The sequence below is a fragment of the Lepisosteus oculatus genome, chromosome 2, assembly GCF_040954835.1.
Source record: "Lepisosteus oculatus isolate fLepOcu1 chromosome 2, fLepOcu1.hap2, whole genome shotgun sequence".
NCBI lineage: Eukaryota > Metazoa > Chordata > Actinopteri > Semionotiformes > Lepisosteidae > Lepisosteus > Lepisosteus oculatus.
In genome coordinates this window covers 69,931,808-69,943,323 of record NC_090697.1, presented here as the reverse complement: position 1 = coordinate 69,943,323, position 11,516 = coordinate 69,931,808, and the positions used below count along the sequence as shown (strand labels likewise).

The 11,516-nt window shown below is 46.2% G+C and overlaps 1 protein-coding gene across 7 annotated transcripts in view; it reads left to right on the top strand.

The window, feature by feature from the left end:
- The first annotated feature begins 1,778 nt into the window (after positions 1-1,778).
- The window catches only part of ank1a (ankyrin 1, erythrocytic a), a 148,416-nt gene continuing 138,678 nt past the window's right edge, over positions 1,779-11,516 (top strand). For 3 of the 7 annotated variants that reach the window (XM_069182229.1, XM_069182251.1, XM_069182227.1), the window contains exon 1: positions 2,369-2,715. In XM_069182229.1, coding sequence (XP_069038330.1) covers positions 2,590-2,715 — 126 coding nt within the window. In that variant the 5' untranslated portion in view covers positions 2,369-2,589. Of the gene's footprint in view, positions 2,716-11,516 lie in introns of all 7 variants that reach the window. The other 4 variants (XM_069182240.1, XM_069182230.1, XM_069182263.1 and 1 more) reach the window with 2 other exon arrangements.

Here is an 11,516-nt window from a genome sequence, read left to right as displayed (position 1 = left end):
AAGAAGTAATAATAGATTATTTTGAATTATTATATTACATTATTAAACTGAGACATTAAAAACTCAACAAATGCTATTGACTCAACCTCTCAATTTATGTTTTTTAATGCCTCTCAATATAAATGTATATAAAATGTCAGTAGGTGTCCTGTTAATAGGTGCACAATATTATTAGAAATCATATATATATTTTTTAAAGTATTTTCTGCATATAATATTGTACCATGTTTGCAAAATAGTATAAAAGGATTTATAATCCTCTTACAATTTACTAATATTCTGTAGCTGTTAAGAACATAATCGATAAAAGAATGACCTGTTATTTGGAATTTTAGATTTGTGGCTTAGCTTTTCATACATTCATCCTGGAGGTGTCTTTTCAGAGTGGTTTTGGCCTGTACTACTCAATGCAAAAATTGTTGGTGACAGGAGAGACAACAGACAAACAGCCAATGGGATAGTAAGCCAATTAAAACCTTAATAAATAGGTGCCAATCAGATCTGGTAAGTCTGTAATTGTGTATCTGGATTATTGCCTACACACTGTTCCAAACCCAAACAGGCTCTGTACTACAGCAGAATCGTGCACAATTCCGAATCCTACAGCAGAATAGAACAGAATCCCGCACAACATGCATCTAAGATTTCTTTGCAAACCTGAGGTGTGATTCTGATCATGACGTCTGTGCTCACTCAAGGACTGACTGCCCAACATCAGTAAGGCATCGCTAACGAGTAAGAACAGGCATGTTAAAAATTAAAGTAAGCATTCGGAACATTGGTCAGGACTGACATGACAGCAGTGGAAAGGTATAATGGAATAGTCATTCTCTGTGAGAACACGCACAGTTAACTGTGTTATTTTATAACGCAAAACATATTTTATTCATTACCACTCACACGGCTTGTGTAATAAGGAACCGCAGCACCTAAAATCCATGCCTTCAGAACTATATACACTTCAAATTCCCAGAAAAATCCAAAGAAATGTGCTCTGAGACCTGGCCATTAGGCAGCACTGATACTGCGGACTGCAAAGAAGCACTTTTTGCTGTTGAGATGGATTCCAGTGCTGAAACAATGCAGTGTACCTGCAATAACACATTACAGTCTGGAGAGAATGTTTGTCGTTTCCCTAATCTGCCCACATATGGACAGTCAAGTGATCGGTTTAAACAGCCTTATTCATTCTGAATATTTCCTTTCGTACCCCAAATCATTGAATGAATCGTGTGCAACTGTCAATTCTTAAACCGATAATAACAGCTTCGACCTGCCTGTTACATTTCTTAATATTCATGAGAGGTAAGGTTCTTTATTCCCCTCAAGGAAACAGAAGGGAACAAACTTGCACTGGTCTGAGTGGACGTGCCGGACTGCATTGTCTTTTGAAAAAGATTTTTTTCCGTGGCTCTGCTCGGCGTGAAGTCTAAACATCATAATCATCTCAGTCACATCTGGGGGGGGGGGGTGACTCTTGTGCTCTGAGACTTCAAAACAGGTTTAACTTTCATTGCATTTCGTCTTTGTAGCTGTGGAACCCTGTGCAATGCCCCACAGTTTCTTGCAGTGCCTGCAGAAGATCTAAGGCAGAGAGGGAGAGAGGACTGAAATAAAATCAACCCTACTGCTTTGATTCTCTCTCTATCAGCTCCCCCCTCTTTCCTCCTCTCTCTCTCTCGTGCCTGTTTATTGGCTCTGAAATGAGCGGTGAATGAGAGAGAGAGAGGGAGCGAGCGAGCGACAGTGTGTGTGTGAGAGATGTTGGGGAATTTTTTTTTTTGCCTGCATCAGCAGCATTGCAGAGAGAGGAAGAGAGGTAAAGACCGAGAGAGATCCAGTGCAAAAAAAACCCCAAATAAAGCCAGCAAGTAGAGTCCATCGCTCTTCTGCGTCCATGACAAGCCAAGCAGAGAGGGGCGCGGAAGGCATCCTCTCCTGCCGTCCTTAAGGTCCCTACTCGAGCAGGGCAGGGAGTTTGGCAGGGCTTGAATTACAGCACACTGCATCAGCGCATGGGTCCTGCGCTCTCCCTTTGCAGCTGCTAAGAAGTCGTCGGCAGGGCTACAGAGTGGAGGAGCTGGGCAAAACGAAAGACCGTGTGCATTTTTTTTTGGTGAATAATGTATAGCGCCAGAATGGCTCTGGTGCACACAGCATCTTTTGCATCCCGGAGCGTAAACACAGAAGCCATTCTGTGCTGCTAGAGGGGGGGGGGGGCGGGAAGGATTTGCACAATTTTTTTGGCCACAGCAACGGCAAGAGCAGAAGTGGAAATTTGAATTGCCCAGGTTTTCTTCCCCGTCCTCGGCGGCCGGTGCAGAGGAATCGAGGAGGAGGAGGAGTGAGGGGTGGGGGGGGGGTGGAGGGAGAAGGAGAGAGGAGCTGGAGGAAGCCGCTCAGGAGCCAGAGCCAGAGTGTTGAGCGTGCCGAGGAGGAGGAGAGAGAGAGAGAGAGAGAGGGAGGAGAGGGAGCCCGGAGCAGCCCAGCCCAGCGCAGCGCGGCGCAGCGCACCTCGGCGTGGGCTCTCGCGGTTGATGTGCGTTCGGACGGTCCGCCTGGTCGGAGGGTACAGCGTTCGCCGGCAGCATGGCACAGGCAGCGAAGCAGCTCCGCAAGAACAAGGACCTGGAAGCCCTGGCGGCTCAGGAGCAGAAGGAGAAAGAGGAGGAGAAGAGGACCAAGAGGAACCGATCCCGAGACCGCAAGCGCAAGGTATGGGACCAGAGGGCAGGGTAACAGGGGGGCTCTGGCAGGGGGGGCAGAGGGCCAGGCAGACAGAGAGGATAACATTTTACATTCCCATCACAGACTGGGCATCCTCTTGAACCCTACTCGAAGGGTTTAGGGTCTAGGTAGAGGATGTACCTCACTTTGGTGACTGCATGCACGGTGTTGAGAGTGTGTCTTGTGTTTTTGAAAGGCAGGGCATTTTGCTGGTGCCTAGTTTGTGGGAGCGTGAGTGAAAATATATGATGGCAAAGAGCAACAGTCAGTTCTCCCCGCTTCTTGCCGCCCGCCCTCTCAGCAGCCCCGCTGCCTTCTTATTTTCCAAGCGGCGCTCAACAGAAGACCCGCGAGCCCTGCCAGATGGCAAGTTTCGAGTGACCTGTTGTGAAGACTTAAGCCGGTGAGGGCGCGAGGGGTCTGCCGGGGTCAGTCAGCCCGGGCACGGCTGCATCTGTCGGCGAGGGCAGGGGCTGCCCCTCGTGCAGAGCCCCAGCCGGGGAGAGGGGCTGCAGGGGTGGCGGTGACTGGGGTGGGTGTCGGATGAGCCGGGGCAGGACTCCGGAGTGTTAGCGGGGCGACGCTTCGTGATGAGTGGCATTCTTTGCTACTGCTGTACTCGCCTGTGAAGTGTCTGTCCTGGCTGCTGGCAGTATTCTTGTGTGGGGGGCTCGCTCTGGCTGTCCGCATAGCCTGGGATATGGATTTGGGTTACACAACAGGTACCCCTCTCCACACTTTCCAGCTCAGGAGTGTCATGGCTAGGGCGAGCGGCAGGAGGAATAGAGCAGACTGCGAGGGAGGCTTCCTTTTTCAGCTTCAAAAAAGTCCCCATGAGAACTGTATTCTTTCAGCGCAGCTCTTTTTAATTGGATGCAGTACGTGACAGCGTTTTTCATTTAGTCCGTTTCTCTCACGAAACAAGGAAATATGAGCTGTGTGTGATTCACGTCCGTAATTATGCTGCACGGCGTAGATACATACGTTATTCCCGTGCTGGATGTGTTGTTTTAAACTTTGTGTGACATGATATGTCCTTATAAGGACAGGCAATGTGAAGGTTGGACTGTGTTGTGTGCGTTGTTCGATTCCAGGAGTGCATGGAATAAGACGCAGGATTTCAAAAGCTGCTAAAGGCAGGGTTCCTAGCAGATGTGGCAGTCTGGGCAGCTCGGAACAGGTGACAAGCAAAATCCGATCCAAACTCAGGAGGGGCTGTGATCTGATCCTGTTGGATGTCCTCTACGGTCAGGAAAAAAGCCAAGTGGGAGACAGGATTGCTTCCATTGCGCCACACAACATTTTTCCATTGCTGCAGCGCACAGAGCGTTTTAACAAAGGCCACGTCCTCCTTCTGTAAAGTCATTAGCCCCCTGTGAATGGGCTTAACCAGCCCTGTGGTGACGTTCAAGGATTGTCTGACAGGAAGCACATAGCACTGTGGCCACTGCTGTGGACTTGAACAGGCTAGAGGGCCACTGACCTCCAGTACTGCCTGTCAGATTCATCTACAGATCTAAAGGGTTCGACTTTCGGACACTTTGCACCCAGACAGTGACTTTTAAGAAAACAAAACCCAGATCACATCAGACAACAGCCTCATCTTCTAACAGGAGAGAGAGGGGACTTCTATAAACAGCAGTGTTCATGTCATACAGCCCCATTGAGTGCAACAACATGGAATTTAATTACTATTAATGAAACCTTTCTTCAGGTCTCTTGATTCGGGGTTCAGGCATTTCTTAAGGGTTGTATTGTCGCTTTAGCATCTATTTGCTTAACAGTAATGTGCGTCAGTCCTTCATAGCTACTATGATCTCTTCTTGCAATATCTCTCTCCAATAATCTATTACAGCCAGAAATCCATTGCCTTTTTCTCTCTTCTAAAATAGTTCATGTTGACATATGGTGACCTATGGTCTAGTACAAGGAACCACAAGTCATTGCAGGCAGCGCCACCAGGACTGCATGTACTGTAGAGAAGTTGAGAATCCACACAGGTCAGAAGAGGTGCGTGATGAGAACTTTGCCTGTTTGCCTAGAGAAATTGGTCTCCTGTTGTGTAATCTTCAACTGCTTATTGCTTGTTTAATTATTAAGTACCGGCTCTCCACAGAGGTACAGCATTAGCTCCGTTTCTATTACGAGTAAGATTCAGAGTGTTCTGGTGCACATCGTCACTTCAGCGGAGGTTCCGCTGAAAGGCTGGAGCTGTTGCAGCAGTCCGAGGAATAACTTTAGCATGTGAATTATTTGGTGTGTTTTGCTATTCAGTGTAAGTTCCCGACTGCTAATTGTGAATTCTGTCGCATTCTTGGGATTTATCTGATCAAGCCTCTCCTGTGAGGAGTAACACAGAACCCCTTCAGTGAAAGAGCATGGCCCAGTGTTGAGACAGTCGCCCCCGCGCTATTCGACTGAATCTGAGAACTGAACTGACACAGATTTTCTGAAATGTAACTAGAGTCTCCAAAAAAGGCTATATTTGGCCTGCGTTCACGAAACTATATTAAACTAACCAGGCTGTATTAATTACAACTCGCGCGCCTGCCTCTGCAGACATTGAGTTGTGCGGTGGCTGTGTGGCTCCGACTGTCTCCCGGTGTATGTGCTGAGCGATGAAGGCAGGGCCCCCCTCCACCCACCCCCAGTCCTGGGTACTCCCAGGAGCTGTGCGCTGTGGCTGACACGCAGCCCCCCAGAGGACCCCTGATTTCAGTGCTACCTCCTCATTCCCTTTGTCAGACAGCATGGCTGCTTGCACACTTTGCTTGAGCAGGCAGCTTGTGAGTTTTAGAGGGAACGGGAAGATCTGAGGAAGAGAGGATACCTTCACGTTGGTGTGCTATTCTGTATCATTGTTGTGTTTTCCTTCTCAAGATCCTTGAATGAATTAGAACGGGTGTTTGATATTGCTCGCGGGATGCACAGACACGTGTAGTGGACCAAGATCAATCAGGATCGCTCCGTTTCCTCAGGCTCTGATCCCCGATACTTCTTCCTGGGATGACAGCGCTGTGATTTTCTGTGCTCCTCCGCTCTGCTCTCTCCCTAGGCGCTCTGGGAGAGAGCAGGCCTTTAACGCTGGCTGTTTAATGCTGGTAGGAGGAGGGTGCCTCCAGGGCTTGCTGGTGTGTGTGGCAGGGGCATGGCTGAGCTGCTCACAGTGGGCCTGCTCCTGTGGCTTCGGCCCTCTCTGCAGCAGCTCATTCAGGCCTCGCAGCTCGTCAGTGAGCGAAGGGAGTGTGTGAGCAGAATGCATGAACACCGGCCTCCTCAAAGCCGGTGAAGTTTGGGCAGTCCGGGCTCCACCGCTGCAGCGCCTTTCATGAAAACCAAATTTGTAAACACATCATCAGCGATTTGGACAGCAGAGGTCCCTGCTACATGCGACAAGTACCGCTGAGGATCAGGAGCAAGTTCCTTGTAATGATGCAAGTCTAGCTTTTACAGTTACCCACAAGCCGAACCTATCAAGAAATAATTGTATAGGACTTACCAAACACCCCATATTTCTTTATTGATTAGCAGTGCTATTTCTAATGCAATCTACTAGGTTTGCTGTCTGAGAGATGGAATCTAATCCTAAAAACGTGGGGAGAATAATTGATCTGACTTTCTTAAACTGCAGAGGGGAGGGGATGGTGCCTGACTTCAGGTTTTGCAATGTAGGAAAAACTTCACTTTTGTAGCTCTGGGAAGAGCATTTCTGCAAAGAGCTCGGGGCAAACTTTGTTTAAGTGCCCCAGTCCCTGTCCGACGATTCTTAAGCAGCACGTCCTCGACGTTATTGACGGGACCGTCACGTGAAAACGCTGGCTGTGATTCTGGCTCTGGGTGCGGTGCCGGAGAGTCTGTTTTCTTCCTAGTGCCCGCCTTTAACTGTTGTCCAACCGCAGCCTGCACTGTCTCATTCAGCTCATGTCAAATTTTCAGATTTTGCGCGACTGAACAGTAACCATTTTAAGTGGAAATCGGGTGCAAAATAAAATCTCTATACCAAACTGCAGTTAGAAATGGTTTTAATTGCCCCAAATCCACACGTCTCTGCATTGTCACAGTACATTTTACAAACTACGGTCATTGTTTTTTCCTGGGCTAATATTTTATGTATTTTTCTGTATTATTTACTTCCTATAATACACATTTATACACACCCCCCTCAACCAGATCCAAGTAGCATTGCAGTATTTAACAATGAATGACTCCAGACGTGATATTTCTGAATGCCCCATGTTGTTCACAGCCTAAAACCAGTGTTTCCACATGGATGTTGTAGAGAGCCCCCAGAATAGTGCGTGTAGCAGGGATCTCATTGAATAAGCTGCGCAGATCAAAGGTTTCTGAGCTTGGCAATGCATCGTGACGGAGGTGTTTGAAGCACACGGTGAATCTGCCCTGTAGTTCAGGACAGTTTAAGTTTTGCTTCCCAACCAGTTTCCCCTTTTAAGTCGGGGCACCAGTTTCAGGGTTAAGCAGGCTGCTCCTTACAGTCTTCATTGCACTCAGCCCATTGGCACTGATAGTATTTCTGTTTCTTGGCATACAGTACGCTCTGTAAGATTTTGTATTTACCCTATGCATATAAATTGAGCCCTAATCTGACATGTTTGTCAAAACAATTCACTGTTCTCTTAGTGTAGTATGTAACAATTGACACTGAGTAGGTGTGGAAGTGCTGAGATATTCTGGTTAAAATAGTGAGATGAGAGCTAACACACATTTCTGCCTTTTTAGTGTAACACCTAGGGCATACAGGGCCGGGTGACAAAGTGAGAGTTGTACTTCCTTTGTTCTTAGACAATGAGGTTTTCTCAAGGGTGTTGTAAAAAGTCAAAATCCGTTTGCATCTTTTTAATTCAAGGGGTGCTCGTGAGATCCCCTATCCCTGATTTTTTTTTTGGGGGGGGGTTGGTTGTTTGTTCTGATGTGAGGGAGCGTGGGGAGCTCAAAATTGAGGTGTGGGCTGTGGAGCGGTGAAGGGCACACCTGACACCCCAAGTTCCTCTCCAGTCCTCAGATAGTACCAGTGGCTCCTTGTCCATGCCAGCTTAAAAACAACCTCATTTATTGCAGCAGCATTTAAGCTAAAAGTGCTCAATATGCACTCCAGACATGATATTACTGAATGCGTCATTCACGGGGGGGGGGGACTTCAAAGAGTTGATTTTGGGATTTAATTCCAGATGTTAAGAAATGCACACACCTGTAGATGCAATTTCCACAGAACCTGTGCCGTCACAACGGGTCTTGATGTTTCAAGAGTCGAGCGTCTCGTATTCTAACGGGGGGTCCTGCTGGCAAAAGGGGTCTTTGAGGCTCATCAGAGCGGTACCCAGGCCAGGAAAGTCCCGACGGCATGCCCCCGGAAAGACCGCGCTGGCACGTCCGCCTGCCCGAACCCCAGGGGCCCTCCTGCTTCGCTGGGGCGCGCAGCGACAGCTCCGCTTGCTCGTGTTCATCAGCAGCGTCCAGGTCTGCTGCAACAATGCAGTGTCGCCACTGTCACCTTTTCCGTTCACCACAAAGGCATCTGGGGCCTTGAACACACTTGAAACTGAGATGGAGGCATGAATGGAAACAGAATCCCAAAATACACTAGAGTAGAACTGAATGAAGGCGTTTGCTTGATCTACGTGAGATCTGTCCTGTCGCACTTGTGTAGGAGTAAAGTAAGACGTTTTTAACTTATAAGCGTGATTATCATGATTCATGAAGTAATAATCGTAACTTACTTACAATACTAATATTCTTTTTTATTTTTCACTTATAGCATCTTTCCATTTTTTCTGTCCTATTATATATATCCCTACTCCATTCTTGTTTTCTTATTTTTATTCTCTTTTCATTTCTTGTAATTCACTTTGGATCTTTTCGTCTTATTGAGATACAGATTGTTTTTATGCATTTATCTCATGTGTTTCAGTTATGTTCCTGAGCAGTCAGTGCCTACTGAGTGTACTGTAAGTCACTTAATGTGATGATAAGCACGCCTAGGTTTAATTTTAAATAGTCTGTAGTAATTTAAAGAAAATTTCTGGCTTAGGCCTCTGTTCTCTCTTTCAAACCCAAACTATCACTCTGAAGCAATGCATGTCTCTGGGAGACAGAACAGGAACATACATTGTCTGTGAGCTGTGGCTCTTAAAATAAGCTTGAATTAGTAAATAAGATGTGAATTGAGCTCAGTACGCATGGAGCGCTGAATATTGCTTTGGAATTAAATTGCCAGTTGTCTTCAGCAACTTGACTTGGCAGCTTGTTCCATACTCCTACAACCCTTTGTGTAAGGTTGTCTCTCCTCTCCTAAGTACAGAATCTCATCCAGCCGTTTCTTGAAAGAAGCCAGTGTATCATCTTCAGCAACATGACTAGAACCTTCTTCCATGCCTCAGACCACAGTCTTTTAATGGAAACCAGCTCAGACAGAGCATTTGATTTATCAGTTCATTTTGAGATGAACTGGGCCAGTTTTTACATTTTTTATTAATGTTTTACCAAGGGAGCAGCAGGATGGGGCAGAGATTAGGGCTCTGGTCCAGAGGTGTTTGGGTTCAAATCACAAAGTAAGAGGGCGATAAGCTGTTGTACCCTTGACCAGTGTACCGCACTCAGGGTCTCCCAGTAAAAGTCCAGCTACATAAATGGAACTCTGGGACATCATCATAACTATGCATTTGTTCTTAACTGACCTATCTATTTAAAGGATAAAATATATTAGAGAAGACCGCCGAAGTCTTGTTAACACACGTTATCCTCCCATTTTCAAGCGATTACACCTCACCAGTGGCAGCAGACTCTTGATCTCAAATATCACTGTCGTTCATGTAATCCCCTGCTCAGGCTCATTATTTTCAAAACTGGTGGCGATATTCGTGTCACCTTGTGCCGAGGTGTGTCTTTCTCCTCTCCCACACTGAGTGACTTTTTTGTCTGGTTTGGAACTGCTTGAACATGGACCTTTTGTGACCTTTTTAAAACTCTGCCGTGTTTACTGTATGTTTCAAAGGCCAGTTGGAGTTTAGATTCACATATGAAAGTGGGAGGGTTAATTCACAGCTGTAATAAACTGTGGAGTGCTGGGAACAGAGCAGGAGGTGAAATTGTTTTGCTTTGCCGCTGCAGAGTGTCAGGTTGGTGGAGTGGATGCTGACTCATGTACCTCTCATATCTGCATCTATAATTTCAAACACTCACGTAATTAGATTTCTGCTTCTTGTAAAAAACTGCAAGGAGACTGATCCCGATGCAACAAACATTTTGACATCTGTCTTCGCATTGCGCAGTAAAGTCCTGGGTTAACACTGTGTTTCACTGAGTGCTGAAGGAAAGCCATTAAGAATCCATTTGCACTGCAAAATTGCATCTGTTTCAGGTTTTACAAGCTGCAGTGTAGCGGTCCTTGTAGTGCCGTGTTGCATGTCTGTCTTTGCTAATTTACTAAACTGAATTGACAAAGCTGGACCTGTCCTGCACCTGGTGTTGGATTTGATCAAATCCTGCATTTTGTGATTTCCGAAATGGATCAGACTGCTATATGATAGGAGTCTTATCTGCTTCCCCACTTTTGCATATGTCATAGCCAGCATGTATATGCATGCTGTTGTACAGTATAGATCTTCCTTGTGAATGCCAGCTGTTTTATGCAGTAGGAACTCTACGAGTTGAGATAAGGAGTGAGCAGTCACTGGGTACTTTTAAAATATGCTGATGATACCTGCATATCTTACTGTGCAGAATATCTGCCGAGTCACCTTTGAATAATTCAGTTCTGCCTGAATAGCCACATACTGTACTACTGGGACAGACTAGACGTCCTCTTTTAACACACACCATGCATGACGACTGCCCAAAAGATTTCACAGCTGGATCTCTAATTAACACCTTTGCACCAGTGCTGTTCTTTTGTGCCAACCTTTTTTAAGGTTGTGTGCACATGTGCGACCCTCCTGCAAATATTCATGCTTTCCGTGCCAGCAGCATCACCACTTGAAAACCCCACCATGATTGTCTCTGAGACTGGGATTGTTGTTTAGTTTCAGTATGTCAGCAAACCGCATGTTACATGAATAAGATCCAGCCAAGCTTCTTTCTGCAATGCTGGTAAAGTAGCTGAAAGGTCAGTTTGGTTGGAAGCAAACACAGTAAACAAAGCTCTGCTCCTTCAAAGTCATTGCGCTAGTGTGAAACAGGGTCTGTCTTGTCTTCAATGCAGGTAATTTTCTAGCTCATTTTATTCTCAATCCCTTTCCAGTGCAGTTATGACTCACCATAAGAGGCTCTATTTCACTTTTCTCTGAAAAAGGGCAAAGTACCCCATTTTAACTCCCAATTTTCTGAAACACTCTTGTTTGTCAGGATGCACATAGATCTGCTCGAACCCTGGGCACCACCGTCTCCTGTATAACTGGAGTGCCATTAAACACACCTTTTGTCTGGGATCTAAGAAGAGTAAGCACAGAGCGCTGTCTTTCCCTTTTCATTTTGCTCAATGGGTTAAAAAGTGAATTAAGGATGAAGTATTTATACTAGCGCAGTGTTGATTTTCCAGCTCAGTGCCTATAGTATAGGAATGACTCTTGAGTGGAGAGGCACAGTGGTGGAGGAGCTGAATTAAACATATCACAGTCCCAAATACGCCCACTGGAGTGGTACAGGCCTGGGATTCATTCCTCTTCTCTCTCTTTTTCCCCATAGCCACCAATCTCTTCCTTATTTTTAGTTTTTTTAAAGCGTGCAATAACGGCCTTTGAGTCCTACAGTCTTTTGGGTTTCTTTTCCACAGGCTC